This window comes from Phyllostomus hastatus, unplaced genomic scaffold (assembly GCF_019186645.2).
Source record: "Phyllostomus hastatus isolate PE091 unplaced genomic scaffold, TTU_PhHast_1.1 phas_contig_36, whole genome shotgun sequence".
Classification (NCBI taxonomy): Eukaryota; Metazoa; Chordata; class Mammalia; order Chiroptera; family Phyllostomidae; genus Phyllostomus; species Phyllostomus hastatus.
Genome location: NW_025333862.1, coordinates 1,400,120 through 1,417,719, shown reverse-complemented (window position 1 = coordinate 1,417,719; position 17,600 = coordinate 1,400,120). Strand labels below are relative to the sequence as shown.

Below are 17,600 nucleotides of genomic sequence, written 5' to 3'. Positions count from 1 at the left end.
GGTAACGAGAATAGGGAGTACAGAACCTTGAGTAGTGTGCTAATGGGACACAGGTGAGTTAAAGGACAGTAAATTAGCAATACACTATAAAAGAGATATAAGGGGAAACCTGTCAGGTCATACAATATAGCCAGCCTAGCAAAGCAGACTATACAAAAAGAAGAGGGATACAAAATACTATTAAAAAAAAACAATGTAAGAATACTGGAAAAATAATACTACAAATATGTAATAACTTGCAGGTTCTCTGTAATAGCAGAGTGAAATTTGTCTCACTGTCTCAGCTGTTGTGATGCCCCTTCTTTGGATTCAAGTCTGGTCTTTTCACAGATCCAGGATTTTGTCTCACTTGTAGGTATTAAAAAAAAAAGAATAAAAAAGGCAGACAAGGGAAGGAAGAAGAGATAAATTTGGAAGAAAGAAAGGAGGAAGGAATAAAACAAGAAAGCAGGAAAGAGAGGAAAAAGAAAGTAAAAGAGAATAAAAAGAATAAAAATTAAAAAATTAAGAATTGTTAAAAAATAGAATAAAATTAAAAAGTCTCTTGGTTTCAAAGTGGCCAAAGCATTTTTTCTGGTCTTGCTCGCTGCGGTAGGCTGAGGGGTGATTGGTATGGCTTTTCTTCCTAGGTCAGTGGCACACACTGTCTGGGAAGCTATCCTGGCTCTTCAGCCCTGTGCCCTGGGTGTGGGAATCAGGCCTTTCCCCAGGGTTACTGCTGTGGACTGGGGTGTGGGGATGCTCTCCCAGGTGAGTGCCTGCATGCCCTTGGCCAGACTTCCTCACCTTTCCCAGTGCTATGGGAGTGTGCAGGGTCCTCCACAGAAGCACACCTTCCTTGCAACCTTGGGATTGCTGCCCAGCTGAGTGGCAGGTAGGCTGGAGCAATTGATCACTTTAGGAGAATTCCCCGAATGATGTCTGTCTTTTCACTCCTTCCTCTTGAGAAATTCCTCTTATTCAAGCCTGCCGCTCCATACAATGGCCTGGCTTCCCCTGCAGCCCAACTCTCCAGCCAGACTGGTGACCATGGGTATCAGGGCCCATTGCACTACCCAACCCCTGGTGTCCACAGCCTCCAAGGGTGCTCACAGCCCTTGTGTGTTTGCTAGCAACTGGGTTCCTCCCAATGCCACTCAGACCTTGTTTGCCTGGAGAGGGAGCAGTTGTCCTGGCTCTCTCCCAAGGACTCTGTGGCAAACCCAGCAGTGGGCGCTGGGCCTGGGGCTGCAGCCCCTGGACCCCGCGCTGGTCCTTGGGACCCTACCCTGTTGCAGCACTCCTCTCATGGTCTGGCTTTTCGGTTCTGCCACAATCATTTGTCCCCTATTTTCACATATGCTGAAGTATGTTGGTTGTTTGCTCCTCTACTCCATAGATTCGCCAGGATTTTCTCCTGTGTGTAGAGGGAAGCCGAATCTGCTCCCTCTTACTCCGATGCCATCTTCCTTCCCCCGTGTCCTGAGCATCTTTTCATATGTCTCTGGGCCCTCTGTATGTCTTCCTTGGAGAAGTGTCTGTTCAAGTCTTTTGCCCATTTTTAATTTTTTTTGTCTTCCTGGAGTGCAGACATGAGTTCTTTATTTATTTTGGAGATCAAACCCTTTCTGAGGTATCGTTGGCAAATATGTTTTCCCAAATAGTTGGTTCTCTTTTCATTTTAATGCTTTTTTCTTTAGCATGCAGAAGCTTTTTAATTTCATGAAGTCCCATTTGTTTTATTCTTTTCTTTATGCCCCTTGCTTTAGGGGACATATCAGTGAAGATGGTACTATGTGAAATGTCTGAGATTTTCCTGCTGATGTTTTCCTCTAGGGCCTTTATGGTGTCATGACTTATATTTAAGACTTTTATCCACCTTGAATTTATTTTTGTGTATGGTGTACATTAATGATCAAGTTTATTATTTTTTGTTTTTGCTCGTAGCTGTCCAGATCTCCCAACATTATTTGTTGAAGAGGCTATTTTTGCTACATTTTATGCTTCTTCCCCCTTTGTCAAATATTAACTGACCATAGAGACTTTGGTTTACTTCTGGGCTCTCTGTTCTATTCCATTGGTCTATGTGCCTATTTTTATGCCATTACCAGGCTGTTTTGATTACAGTGGCCTTGTAATGCAGTTTGATATCAGGTATTGTGGTCCCTCCTGCTTTGTTCTTTCTCAAAATTGCTACAGCTATATACGTTTCTTGATATAAAGTCTGTTTTATATACTAGAATACTACACCAGTTTTTTTGTTTGCAATATATATGTTTCATATTCTTGTTTTTAATCTTTCAATTTCTGTTTTTTTCCTATTAAATATTTAATTTTTATGCTATTACAATCATCCCAATTTTCCCCCTTTGCCTCCTTCACCTACCCCATCCCCTCATCCCACAGTTGTCCATGTCCATGGATCTTGCGTATATATTCTTTGACTAAATCTTTCACTTTCTGTCAACCAGTCCCCACCTCCTGCCTACCCTCTTACAGCTGTCAGTCTGTTCCCTGTGTCTATGCCTCTGCTTCTGTCTTGCACATTAGTTTGTTTTGTTCATTGAATTCATATGACATTTGTCTTTCATTGACTGACTTATTTCACTTAGTATAACAGTCTCCAAATCTATCCATGCTGTTGCAAAAGGTAAGAATTTCTTCTATTTGTTTTACTGCTGCATAATATTTCATTGTGTAAATGTACCACAGCTTTCTTATTCCACTCATATACTGATGGGCACTTAGGCTGTTTCCAAATTTTCAGTGTCTTTATACTTTATTTTATTTTCATTGTTGATTTGGTACATTTATAAATTGAAAATATTACCAACATAGAATCACATGACACCTTAAATCTGTCACATAATTATAATTTTTTAATAAGAAAACTTAAGATTTACTCTCTTAACTTTAGAGAGATTTACTTTCTTAACTTTCAAGTGTATAATAGAGTATTATTAGGTAAATTACCATATTGTGCATTAGATCTCAGAACTTGATTGAGAAAAGTTTCTACCTCTCCCTGGCTCCTAGTTCTGGGTAACCACTATTTTAGATTCCACAAATAAGTGATATAATACAGTACTTGTCTTTCTCTGTCTGACTTATTTCACTTAGCACAATGCCCTCAAATTTTATCCAAGTTGTTGCAAATAGGAGGATTCCCTTCTTTCTCATGACTGAATAATATTCCATTATATAGGTATGTGTGTATGTATGCATGTATCTGTCTCCCTATATGGCATATTCTTTATCTGTTTATCTTCTCATGGACTCTTAGGTTGTTTCTGTATCTTAACTATTGTGAATAATGCTGCAATGAACACAGAAATGCAGAGTACCTTTATATTTTAAATGTGTCTTTTATAAATATCAAATAGTGAGTTTTGTTCTATTTGATTGTTTTATTGGAACAGTGAGTTCATTTACATTAAAGTAATTCATTTATAAGTTTGGACTTAAAGCTGTAAGTTAACACTCCCATTTTGTATTCAACTCCTACTTTTTAGCCAAGGGTTGAACTGCTTCAAAGCATATTTTTAGGGTTTGTTTGTTTGTCTGTTTTTGAAAATTAGCCTTTTTTCAGTTTGCTTTCACACTTGGGGTCTTTTCACTTAAATCTCTTACTAGAGCTGCTCATACCTAATGTGCCCTGAACTTGGTGTTATGTAACTACAGAAAACTCTACTTAGCATTTTAGATTCATAACTACTGTTTTCTGCTTAGCTTCTAGAACTTGTGTCCTACAGAGTAACCACAAAGGAAGGGTAAGGGATAATGGGACAAAGAAGAGGAAGGATCATCAAGGACCCATGTATAAAAAACCCATGGGCAAAGACAACAGGGAGAGAGGATTGAATGTGGGAAGTGGGGGTGGGTAGAGTGGGAAAGAGTAATGGGGAAAAATGGAGACAACTGGACTGAACAACAGCAACAAAAAATGAATCTGTAAGTGCTTTGAGAGGAAAATGCAGGAAGAATATTACACCTATTTCATGCAGTTCCTTTTCCTGGCTCATCAAATCCTGGCTGCCCCAGTTTCCTAGAATTCCAGTTCTTGTCATTTTAGATCCTTCTGATTATCTAAAGCTCTGATCAGCTGCTTTCTCCTCTTACCCTGTATAATTTATATTTCAAAAGTAATAGAGAATATTACTCTTACTACATTTCCATTCCCTCCTCTCTAAAATTTTAATCCCTGAGTTATAGCTACCTGAGTTGCATTCTAATCCCTTTCAAACAGCTGCTTTTTGTATTTTTACCCAGTGGTTAAAATTATCCTCAAAGAGACAATGGTCTGTATACAAGCCACCCTGTTAGATTTGGAAGTGGAACATCCTTATTCTTATGAATATACCTTGTGATTCTGATATCATCATCTCCACAAAAATATCATTTGTGTATTATAACATCTGTAGGAGGTCTTTTGCTAGTTTGCATACTTCCAAGCTCTATATAGCACACTGCTAGTAATTAGAACACAAACTCTAACAAGTGATATAAAGGCTCTTACAAAGGATGTGAACTATGGTGAGGATTTAGTTTTTATTTAGAATATTTAGAATATGTAATTTTCCAGTATTTCCTTAATCATCATAGTCCACATAAACTAAAATCTAATCATAAAACATAAATCCACTGGAACTTGACCATAATCCCAATCCCAAATGTTCACTTAAGTCTCTAAACCATATCTATTTCTTTATCCTTGGTCATCATTCTAAATCTTTTCTAGTTCTTATCGTGTTCATGATAAAAAATATGCTGGAACCCCGGTGTAAATGACCCTTTGGAATCTATATTATTTCTCTGTTCAGTGCTTCTATATGGATCTTTCTCAGGACACGCTGGATGTCAGTATGCAGAGCTTTCAGCAAGACAGACTGTCTAAGATAACTGATTTAAGGGATCAACTGGTGGCTGCTCAACACAGCCAGACCAAAGCCATTGAGGAGCGCCATGCTGCTCTGCTGAGGCTCTGGGAACAGCTGCTGGAAGTCTCTGCAGCCCACAGACAGAAATTGCTAGAGAAACAGTTACCCATCCAGAAGGTAAATTTTAGAAATGATAAGGCATGGTAAGGCCTTGATTACATATTAACCATGAAATCTAGAAACAAATAGTAGAAACTCTGTTGAATAGGAACTCTGTTGAACTCTGTTTATAGACATTTGGGTCAGTACTTTGAAAAGGATCAGAAAGACATTCTTACTGAGCAAAACTATTTTAATTGACAAGAGATTTTTTAGACTGATTTATCAGTTACCCAGCTGACTTGAGATGAAAACTAGGCTGCTGGTAGTGGAAAAGGTAGGTGGGACAAACAAGTGAAAGATCTTACTGTAAAGAAGACCTAAAACTGTCAGGCAGGAGCAAAGGTCATCCCTGTCCTTTGTTTAATTCAAATAAAGGAAAACCAGACAAGTAAAACTTTTGTTCTCATCATTCTAGCTGGGAAAATTCACACTTGTCACTTAACATCTGAACCTTTACTCCTGTACTTATGAAGTAGGATAAAGTTATTACCATGTTTTGCTGTTCTCTTTCAATACTATTAAAATAAATAATGGATCTGAAAAATTCAATGTAAACCACTAAGTTCTATATGAATATAAGTGATTAAAATGTTTTTTCTAATGGTGGTTGCTAAAGTATTAGATGTTAATAATTTTAAAAAATGCTATTAAAGAGAAATCAGATAGTCAGTGAAATTACAGAGCACTCCTATACCATAGCACGTATTTACTTGTTACCTTAACAAGTTAAGGTAGTTAGAAAACAAACACACAAATAAAAACCAGTTCATCTTGACCCTTAGTTAATTTTTACTCTATTGAAGCATATGAAACATATTTTAGGTGACAAAAATGAATCAAGTAATAGAAAACTATATATATATTATAGTTTTTTAAGGTTCCAAAGTGACCTTTGCCACTTTTGGAACCTTAGAGCTAAAATGACTGTAGAAATTATTCAACTTTCTTATTTGTAGATGATGGAGAATCTGACCAGTGTCACATAACAAGATGCCAAAATCAGAGCTTATGCCTGTAACTCAAACATCCATCCATCTTTTTCTGTAGTACCTATTGGTTTTATTTCTGCCCTCTTAGATTGCTGGCCCTGAAAATATTTGAAGAAAGTTATTTTTTTATCCTCAGTCTTTTCTTGTCTTCTACTCTTCTGTTTCTATTGGTAAAAATGAAGGTATCTTTTTTTCTCTATAGGCTGAGGAGCTATTCATGGAATTTGCACACAAGGCTTCATCTTTCAACCACTGGTGTGAGAATGTTGAGGAGGACTTGTCAGAATCCGTGCACTGTGTCTCCCTAAATGAGATTCACCAGCTTCAGAAGGATCACAAGGTGTTCTTGGCCTCCTTGGTCAGGGCCAAAGAAGACTTCAACTATTTGCTAGAGCTAGATCAGCAGATTAAGACCTTAAATGTGCCCTCCAGCCCTTATACCTGGCTAACAATGGAGGTACTAGACAAGATGTGGAAGCAAATACATGATGCCATCAAGGTAATTTGAGGCATAGCAGAGACATTTTTTTTACTATAGTGATTGTGGCCAAATTATTATCCAATTTGGGGGACTTTTGAAAAAGAAAGGAACAAGATTAATTGGGACAACAGTTATAAACTGGACAGCCTAAGAAAAATTTGGAAATATGTCCACAATAAATATAGACTATGCAACATAGTTTGGACAGCTTTATGCTTCTAGATGTAGAATAGTGATTTAGGAAAGCAAACACAAGCTCCTGGAGGTGACTCTGAATAAAGGTTATAAAAAGTTTACAAAGCTGGTGTATTTGTTTAGTCTATATATCACCCCATCCAAAATATTTCCTATTATATACACACTTCCAAAGGTACATTTAAATGTGGTTGCATTTAATTTTTGTCTGTCTATAATGATGTTCATTATAGAAATGATGGAAAATATTTTATAAATTTATTAATTTCAGTGTCTCTGGTTATTTTGTGCTCACTTATTTGTTTTGTTGATTAAGTTACACTTATAGGTGAGATCCTATGTTATTTTTTTTATTGCCTGCCTTATTTCACTTAACATAATGCTCTCCAGTTCCATTTAAAGATGAGAAGAGGTGGGCTGGAAGAAATATGAATACTTAGTCACATGCCTCTGGGATATAGGTTAGATTTGGGAGAGTTAAGATGTACAGCTCAGCCTGGAACCAGATACTTTACTTCGAAGAACGGTCTTTAATGTGCAATCCACTATCTGTGATTTTGGTTTCTAGGAACGGGAGCAGGAGCTGCAAAATGAGGAGGCAAGACAGATCAAGAACTTTGAGATGTGCCAGGAGTTTGAACAGAATGCCAGTGCCTTCCTTCAGTGGGTCTTGGAGACCAGGTGTGCTGTGATACCCCAAAACCTATGATACTTATGACACACTCTCCATTCCCATTAGGATGAAGAACATAAAGGTGGTGGGAGGAGCGATTCCTACAGCATTTATTCTGTCCTAAAATCACCAAATCTTATTTGAGCTTTATATTTATAGTTGATTACTTTCTGTAACAATCTTTGCAAAATTGAGAAATGAGAATTTCAGCCTTATATGCACTGTGTACCTTTCGATTTTTTTTCTTGATACTTTCACTTTTTTCTTGTTGGCTGTAGTTACAGTACAAAAATAATAACAGTTCCTTATGTTTGCATACCACTTGGCACCTTATAAAGTACTTCTATGTCCATTATGTCACTTAACTTTTAGATCACCCTTGAAAAGTATACAAAGAAGATCTTATTACCTGTGTCCAAATGTGTAAAGAAGTTCAGTAGATAAATGGACTTGGTCAAGGTTACATATGTTTTTATTAACACAATAAGAAGCAGAGAATATCATACACAACTAATATGAAATTCTTATGTTGCCTAACAACTAAAGCTGTGATGAGAATCAAGTGAAATAATGTATGCTAATCAGTTTTATTGAATGCAAATTGTTCTGTATGTGAAAATAACACTTGTCACATCTACTGGAGCAAATAAGCTGAAAAAGAGGAGACTTAGAAGGTGTAACACATTAGAATAAAGGTGTAAGTTGGTAGACTGCATCCAGTAAATGGGTCAGAATTGTATGCAACATTGATACTGTTTGTAAGCACCAGTGACATAAATAAATCACATAATTAACAAAAAGAAAATCTGTATCATGGTTAAAAACATCTGAGAGAAAACAAAGGAAATATAGTTCATCCTTCTCTCCCTTTGGTTTTGGTTCCCAATCTTCTGGCATCATTTGCTGAACACTGATTATACCACCTCACACCCATGCTCTTCATACATCAGCAAGTAGATGAATGAAAGGCTTTTAGCTCTCAGTGTGAAAGAGACTTTGATAACAGTGGGTGGAACATGTCCATATGTTTTTGGTTACTAATGATTTAGAATGTTTTATAAATCTGAAGAAAATATTATTAAAGTAATCAATTTTAACACACAATTTCCCTTTTTCTTTTCTGATTCCTGTTCCGGAACCCCATGACCAGGGCCTATTTTCTGGATGGGTCAGTATTTTGTTATCATGTTTGTTTTGTTATACCATTCTGGAATAATTAATTAAGGAGACCTCATTCCTGGGTCATCTTTGCCCCATCTCAGTCTGATGATGCCTAAATAAAAATGTTGAGTGAGAAAGAAAAGCATGGTAAATGTCATTCTGCCTCCACACTTCATTAGGTGGAGTCTTGCTTACACATTAGGTTGAGGATATGTTTGAGAATAACAGCTGGGATGGAGGTCTGGAAGCCATTTCATAGGCAGAAAAGAACTAGAAATACACCTAAGTTATCTTCTCATATATCTGTCAAGGTGCCAATAAGCAAAAGATTTGGTTCCATGAATATTTGGTGTTCTGAAAATTTATTTCAGAGAGGCCAAATAACTTGGAATAAGTACCAGTAGAGAAATGTAGAAGCTTTGAATTTGTCTGTATGAAATATTGACCTCTGATATTATGAGTAACTTTTCCTCTTGTTCTTAACTAGATCTTTGCTCAAAGAGACAGGAACTCTGGAATCCCAGTTGGAAGCAAATAAAGTAAGTAATGTTTATTCATTAGCTTAGGATATTTCCAGAATTACAATGAGTGAAAAAATAAAAACTACTTAAAGAGAACTCTTAAATAAACACATTTACATAAATTCTTTGGCATGAAAATCAAGAGCCTAAGTCTGTGGTGCCAACTCTGCCAGAGTGTCATTCTAACCATTGGCCATCATTTAATGGACATTATTTTCCTTAAATCTCTAAACTTCAATTTCTGTACTTATACAATAAGCTTAATAATAGTTATATCATAGAGTTACTGTTATTAAGGAGGGAGCAAATGCAAAGCTCCTATTCTACAACCTGAAACATTGAAAAATTTATTTTATCATTTGATAATACAATTGAATCTAGATGATCTTTTAACAGTTGAGGGAAGCGATGGGCTACAGTTCTGTTTCTTAACATTTCTTTTCATTATTGACTTCTCCAGGAGAAAATTTTATTAATTAAATTTTATTTCTTCCTAATGAGCGTATTTAAAAACTAAAGACTAAGACAGTGTCAGATAGGGAGTTCCAGTCAAGAAAGTGGAGTAGGTAAATGCTGTGCTAGCTTCCTCCTATGACCACATCAAAATCATAGCTAAATTATGGAATAACAAACCTGGACAACCATCTGAATACCAACTGAACAGAAGCTCTATAACTAAGTATACAAAGAAGAAGCCACATTGAGATTGGTAGGAAGGGGAGAGCGATTCAAAGAAGGCTGGACCCACACCCATGCATGACAGTTGAAAATTCTGAGTGATATTTCAGATGCAGAAGTCTCCCATGAAAAGCAAAAGGGATCCCAGGCCCACACTAGTCTCCCAAGCCATATTACCAGTGCTGTAAAAGGAGCCTCAAAGACATTTCCTTCTAAAATTCAGCTGGTAATTTGTCCATCTGAATGAGATAAAGCTTCTGGAGACTCACAGGGTTATCTTAAAGGGCCCATGAACTGACTCACTCACTCACAGGACCTCTTCCCAAGGTCTGGAACAGAGAACAGTGGCTTGGGGGAAGCCAAAACCATACAGAGAGAAGCTTAGCTGTGTGGCTTCAGAGTAAGCACTGAAGGGACAGCCCCTACTGTTCCTGTGTTGAGCCATCCTTCAACACAGCTGGTGAGCAGTTGCCATTTTTCATTTGTTGAGCTCTCCCACCACATGGTCAAATCTGAATCTACATTAACCTGATGAACACTACTCAGCCAAACACGGTGGCTCCCCAAGAATCTGACTCACTCAAATCACATACTGCTTGGGACTTTTACAGTAGCTGAGACTTACATAGCCACAGCCCTTGGGGTGCCTTGTGCCGTTTTCTAAATGACCCCTGGCCTAGTAATGGTGGCAGCCTATATATTAGTTTGTAGCATGCCCTCTCCCATACACCTGCAGGCACATGCCAGGCAGTTACCAATCATGAGTCACATTGTATTTCCTACCAGGTAACATTGGGTCAGTCATAGGCAGCAGCTAATGTGGGCCTGCACCAGACTCTTCCCAAGTGGCCCCCGAACCAAGAAACCTGTGGCAAGATTCAAACCACAGCAGAGCACCACGTGATTAGCCCAACAAGTGACACACTCTAAAAGGGTAATCTCCTTAGGGCAAATCCTATTCCATGGGGTCAGGTCCTTCACAGTAGTTGGTACACTATGATTCCTGTCAATACTCACAGACAGTCAACCTGAGGGCTAAACCCACTCACAGAAATGCCAACAGCAATCTAAGTTCAAATACAACAGCAGGTACACACAATACAAACTAGGCTCAATAGACACCTTGCTCAGGTGATCAGGAAGACTCTACAACTGAGCCACACAGGACACCTACTATATAAGGCCACCATGTCAAGGCTAGGAAACATAACATATGGACCTAATAAATAGAAACAAAAAGAGGCAGAAAAAATGAGGAGGCAGAGAAATATGTGCCAATGAAAAGAACAGTGAAATCTCCAGAAAAGGAAGTAAACACAAGGGAGGTAAGCAATCTGCCAGATAGAGTTCAAAACACTGGTTATAAAGAAGTTTGATGAAGTTAGGGAGAAATTCAACAAAGAGATAAGCATAAAAAAAGGATATTGAAATCATAAAAAATAACCAGTGAAAAATTAAGAATCAATAACTGAAATGAAGAATACACTAGAAAGAATCAACAGTATATTATATGAAACAGAAGACTGAATCAATGATTTGGAGTCAAGGTCACAGAAAAGCCCCAATCAAAACAACAAAGAGAAAAATAATTTTTAAAACATGGATACAGGTTAAGGGACAACATCTAGCATAACAACATACACATTCTAAGAGTAAGAAGAGAAGAAGAAATAGAGGAAGATATTGAGAGCTTATTTGAATAAATAGTGACTGAAAATATTTATAACCTGTCAAAGAAAATACATGTATGAGTCCAGGAAGTGCAGAGCCTCAAGTAAGATGCACCCAAAGAGATCAGCACCAAGACACAGCATAAGTAAAATGTCAAAGGTTAAAAACAAAGGGAAAATCCTAAAAGCAGTAAAAGAAAGAATTACCTACAAGGGAACTTGCATAAGACTGTCAGCTTTTTCTCAACAGAAATTTTTCAGGTAAGGCAACATTAGCACCTAATGTTCAGGGTGATGCAAAGGAAAGACCTAAAACTAAGACCACTCCATCCTCAAAGCTATCATTTAGACTCAAAAAAGGGAAAAATAATTTCTAAGCCAAGAAAAAATTAAAGGGGTTAATTACTACCAAACCAGTATTACAAAAAATGCTGAAAAAGAAGGAACTCTGTGAGAAGAAGAAAATGGAAGATAAATATGAATGATAAAATAACAATAAGTATACATCAGTCAGTAATAAATTTAAATGTAAATGGATTAAATGTTCCAATAAATAGACATAGGTGGATAAATGCATAAGAAAACAAACCCAAATAAAAGGGGTCTGTTGAGGAAGTATCCTGTCATGCCATATGAAAAACAAGGGTATTTATTAAATAAAATACAAGAGACACTGAAATAAAGAGCAAACTGACAGTAATCAGAGGGGAGGTGGGAGAGGATAATGGGGGAAGGGGAAGGGACATCAAAGAACATGTATAAAGGACATATGGACAAAGCCAAAGGGGGGAGGATTGAAGGTGGGAGGTGGGAATGATTGGTGTGTGGGGGAGTGGCGAAGGGGAAATGGAGACAACTGTACTTGAACAGTAATAAAGAGGGAGAGAGAGAGAGAGAGAGAGGGAGGGAGAGAAAGAAGAAGAAGAAGAAGAAGAAGAAGAAGAAGAAGAAGAAGAAGAAGAAGAAGAAGAAGAAGAAGAAGAAGAAGAAGAAGAAGAAGAAGGAGAAGAGGAAGAAGCAGAAGAAGAAGAAGAAGAAGAAGAAGAAGAAGAGGAGGAGGAGGAGGAGGAGGAGGAGGAGGAGGAGGAAGAGGAAGAGGAAGAAGAAGAAGAAGAAGAAGAAGAAGAAGAAGAAGAAGAAGAAGAAGAAGAAGAAGAAGAAGAAAGATATAAGAAATACTGTACACAGGACAATGATGCCTAAGTCCCCCTTCAAAGTAGACATCATCAGACCTCACACAGTTCTCCCAATCACCATCAGCTACACCATTGTAGTTTTCTGAATCTCATAGTCTGAAATCTCTTCCTTTTAAAAGGTGATTTTAGTTTTGAGAGAAACCAGAAGTTGCAGGTTACAAATCTGGGTTTTAGGGGTGGCTGAGTTACCTAGATGATTTGATGTTTCACCAAAAAAAATCTGCATGAGATGTGATGCATGAGCCGGCATGTAGTCATGATGAAACTTCCAATCACTTGTTGCCCATGGTTGTGGCCTTGTGAATCATCTGAATAATTTCTGTGGAGGAATGTTTAAGTTTAATGCATAACTGGTTGCAGATTCATTGTTCTACTTGCTCAGTCATTTTTAATGTAATGGCCACACAGTACATGTGCTCAATCCAAGGCATCTACTGCCACCACTGACTAGAATAATGAAGTTGTCTTTGTTCATGCATACACATTCCAGTCCACTCTAATTGGCTGCTAGGTTACATTGATGTCACACAAACCATTCTCACTATATAACAATAGTTGAACTTTTCCCACAAATACATCATATAGTGTCTGAGAGAGACCTACTTCTGATTAAAAAAATACAGACAGACTGAAAGCAAAATAGAAAAAAAGATATTATATGAAAATAGAAAAGGAAAAAGAAGAGTAATGATACTTCTATAGAAAATAGACTTTAAAACAAAGGCTATAGTAAGAAACAAAAAAACATTTCAAAATGATAAGGGATCAATCCATCAAGAGGATATATACCCTGTAAACATTTATGCACCCTACAAAGGGTCACCAAAATATATAGAGCAAATAATGACAGACATAAAAGAAGAGATTGACAATAATACAGTCATAGTAGGGACTTTAGCAGCCCATTGACATCAATGGATCTATCTTTCAGACAGAAAATCAGCAAGGAAAGAGTGGCCTTAAGTGATACATTACACCAGATGGAAGTTTTTCTTTAATACTAACCCAAGGGTACATTTCCATTAATTTGAGAGAGAGGGAGATTGGTTTCCTCCCATACATGCTACAGCCAGAGGTCAAACTTGCAACCCAGGTATGTGTTTTGACCTGAAATCAAATGGGCAATCATTTGGTGCAAAGAATAATGCTCCAACCAACTAAGCGACACAGCCAGGGCTAGACCAGATGGATTTAATTGATATTTTTAGAGCATTTCACCCCAAAGCATCAGAATATACATTCTTTTAAAGTGACCTGGAATACTTTCCAGAATAGAACACATGTAAGGCCACAAAACAAGTCTGAATAAATTTAAGAAGATTGAAGTCATATCAAGCTTCTTCTTCTGATCCACCATTATGAAACTAAATGTTAACTAAGAGTAAAAAAAACTGGAAAACATACAAACAAATGTATGCTAAATAAAATCTATGAAACAATAAATGGATTAACAATGAGATTAAGGGAGAAATCAAAAGATATATTGATACAAATGAAAATTAAAACAATACAAAATCCATAGGAGGTAGCAAAAGCAGTACCAACAAGGAAATTCAGAGCAATATGGGCCTACCTCAGGAAGCAAAAAGAATCTCCAATAAACAATCTAACTTTATACTTAAAGGAACTAGAAAAAAAACAACAAGCAAAGCCCAAAGTGAGAAGGAAAGAAAGAACAAATATCAGAGCAGAAATACATGAGATAGATTCTAAAGAAATAATACAAAAGATCAATAAAACCAAGAGCTGTTTCTTTGACAAAATAAACAAGATTAATAGTCTTTTAACCAGACTCATCAATAAAAAAGAAAAAGGAGCTAAATTAATAAAATCAGAATGGAAAAAGAGAGGTAACAACTGGCACTACAAAAATACAAAGGAGTATAAGAAAATATTATGAACAACTATACGCCAAATATTGGGATAACCTAGAAGAAATTCATAAATCTCTAGAAACATGCATTCTTCCCAGAATGAACTTAGAAGAAACAGAAAATGAAACAGACCAATTAGTACTAACAAAATTGAATCAGTAATCAAAAAAATTTTAACAAACCAAAGTCATAGACAAGATGTTTTAATATGTGACTTTTACCAAACATTCAAGGAAAAATTAATACCTATTCTTTACATTCAAAAAATTTCAAAAGGAAAGACAGCTCCTAAGCCTATTTTCCGAGGCAACCAAGACCATGATCCCTAAATCTGACTTAGATACTACAAAAAAATTGTTGACCAATAGTCCTGATGAACATATATACAATAACCCTCAACAAAATCTAGCAAATCAAATTCAGAAATAAAAATAAAAAGATAACACACCATGACCAAGTGGGATTTATTTTTGAGATGTAAGTTTGTTTTAATATTCACAAATCATTTAATGTGATACACCACATAAAAGTGAAGGATAAAAATCATATGATCATAGAAATAGATGCAGAAAAGGCATTTGACAAAATCCAGAATCCATTTATTAAACGAATGCTCAGCAAAGTGGGAATACAGGGAACATTTCAATATAATAAAGGCCATATATGACAAATGCACAGGTAACTTCATAATCAATGGGGGAAGGCTAAAACTGTTTTCTTAGAGTCAGGAAAAAAAACAAGGATGTCCACTTGCACCACATATTTTCCCACATAGTATTGGAAGTTTTAGCTACAGGAATCAAAGGTACGAAAAACATAAAATGTATCTAAATTGGAAAGGACAAATAAAAATTCTCATTATTTATAGGTGACATGTTACTATATATAAAGAACCCTAAAGATTCCACTACACACCACTAGTACTATTTGGGGTCCTTTATGGTTCTATATAAATTTTTGAAGTATTTGTTCTATAACTGTGAAACATGCCACTGGTATTTTGGGGATTTTTTTGTAAATTTGTTTCTTTGTTTTTATTGCTGTTCTGTTGCGCGTGGGTCACCGGCCAGCAGTGACCACGGAACGCTGTGGATGGCTCGACGATAAACACGCGAGAAAAAAACAACACATGCACAGAGACAGACTAGTTTCTGTGGGGAAGTAGGGACAGAATGGCCACCGCCCCTAGTGGGGAGCGCGCTGATTTACCGTCCATACCTGTTTTTATTAGGCTCATTTTGCATAATAATTCAGGTAAAGTACAGTACTCATTAGGGGAAGTAAGGAACTATAGAAAACAAAGAACTCTGCCGGTCTATTGAGTTGGGGTCAAAGAGCTGTAAGACTGAGGAACAAACTAACTTCCTCCTAAGACCCTTCTCATTCAACTGAGAGCATTCTAAACAAAGGAGGTTTCACAGTAATTTACATATTCTTTCTTAGGCCTGATCACCCTGGGGAATCCGCACTTCTCAGTACCGAGCTGCACCACCCTGTCATTGTTTCAGGCTTAGGTGGAGCAAGGGAACTAAGGCAACCAAGAGATAAGGAGATTTTCTCCCAGACGATGAGAACTCAGGCTATGTCAAAGCTGAGGAATGAGGGTCCATCACCCCCTTTTGCTGCAGCCCCCCAAGTCCTTCTTTTGGGGGGGCCTCCCAAAGTGATCGTGCCTGTCTTAGGTCGTTCCCCCCGTGGGGAATCTTACCCGTCTTTGGCTAACCGACCACGCTTTTTGGGGTTCAGTTATGAATAAAGCAGCAGAAGCAGCATTCCTGCCAGGGAGATAAACTTTTGTCTCCTTGCTGGCTTACAGTTCCAAGGGCGTTCCCTTAGCCTTAGCTAGGTGGGGGTTTCAGCCTCTGATACCAGTCAGGGCGGTTCCCAACACTGTTCATGTACACTTGTCTGCCTTTTCCCTCAGAACTCCCCCACCAACCCAGCCATCCCCACCTGCCTCCCCTGATTCCAACTTCTTTGGTTTTGTCCACCTGTTCTTTATAGTTGTTCCTGAAAAGGAACAACACAGAGGAAGGCCCATGACCACCACCCCCATTATCCCCTCATACCTCACCTGTGGTAACTATCAGTTTGTTCTTAATTTCAATATCTCTAGTAATATTTTGCTTGCTTGTTTGTTTTGTTGACTAGGTTCCACTTAAAGGTGAGATCATATGGTATTTGTCTTTCACCACCTAGCTTATTTCAAAAGGCAGTTCCATTTGTACTTTTCTGAGGAAATTCCATACTGTTTTCCATAGTGGCTGCACCAGTCTGCATTCCCACCAACAGGGCACTAGGGTTCCCTTTTCTCCACATCCTCTCTAACACAATGTTAGAATGTTTGTTGATTTATTTATGATGGTCATTCTGGCTGGTGTGAAGTGGTATTTCATTGCAGTTTTAACTCGCATTGCTCTGATGATTGGTGATGCTGAGCCTCTTGTCATATATCTCTGGGGCCTCTATATGTCCTCCTTGGGAAAGTCTGCTCAGGTCCTTTGCTCATTTTTTACTTGAGTTGTTTGTCTTCCTGGAGTAGACTCATGTAAGCTCTTTATATATCTGGAGATCAGACCCTTGTCCAAGGGATCATCAGCAAATATGCTTTCCCATATAGTTGGTTCCCTTTTCATTTTAATTTTGTTTTCTTTAGCCATGCAGAAGCTTTTTATTTTGATAAGACCCCATTTTTTTATTCTTTCCTTTATGTCCCCTACTCATGGGGACACATTGGTGAAAATACTGTGCACAGAATGTCTGAGATTTTTCTGCTTGTGTTCTCCTCTAGGACTTTTATGGTGTCATGACATATATTTAAGTTTTTTATCCATATTGAATTTACTTTTGTGTATGGTGTTAGTTGGTGATCGAGTTTTGTGGGTTTTTTATATATATATAACTGTGTAGATCTCTCAACACTATTTCTTGGAAGAGGCTATTGTCACTCCATTTTATGCTTCTGCTTCATTTGTCAAATATTAATTGACCATAGAGAGTTGGGTTTATTTCTGGGATCTGTTCTGTTCCATTGGTCTAAGTGTTTGTTTAAATGCCAGTTCCAGGCTGTTTTGATTACCATTGCCTTGAAATATAATTTGAAGATGGGCATGGTGATCCATCCCACTTTGTTTTCCTTAATCA

The 17,600-nt window shown here is 37.4% G+C and overlaps 1 protein-coding gene across 1 annotated transcript in view; it reads left to right on the top strand.

Moving 5' to 3' along the window:
* SPTA1 (spectrin alpha, erythrocytic 1) overlaps positions 1 to 17,600 on the top strand; it is a 181,203-nt gene that overhangs the window by 148,299 nt on the left and 15,304 nt on the right. The window contains exons 43-47 of the mRNA XM_045841426.1: positions 4,824 to 5,033; positions 6,210 to 6,506; positions 7,252 to 7,364; positions 8,507 to 8,524; positions 9,005 to 9,056. Of these exons, the coding sequence (XP_045697382.1) occupies positions 4,824 to 5,033; positions 6,210 to 6,506; positions 7,252 to 7,364; positions 8,507 to 8,524; positions 9,005 to 9,056 (690 nt within the window). The remainder of the gene's footprint in view (positions 1 to 4,823; positions 5,034 to 6,209; positions 6,507 to 7,251; positions 7,365 to 8,506; positions 8,525 to 9,004; positions 9,057 to 17,600) is intronic.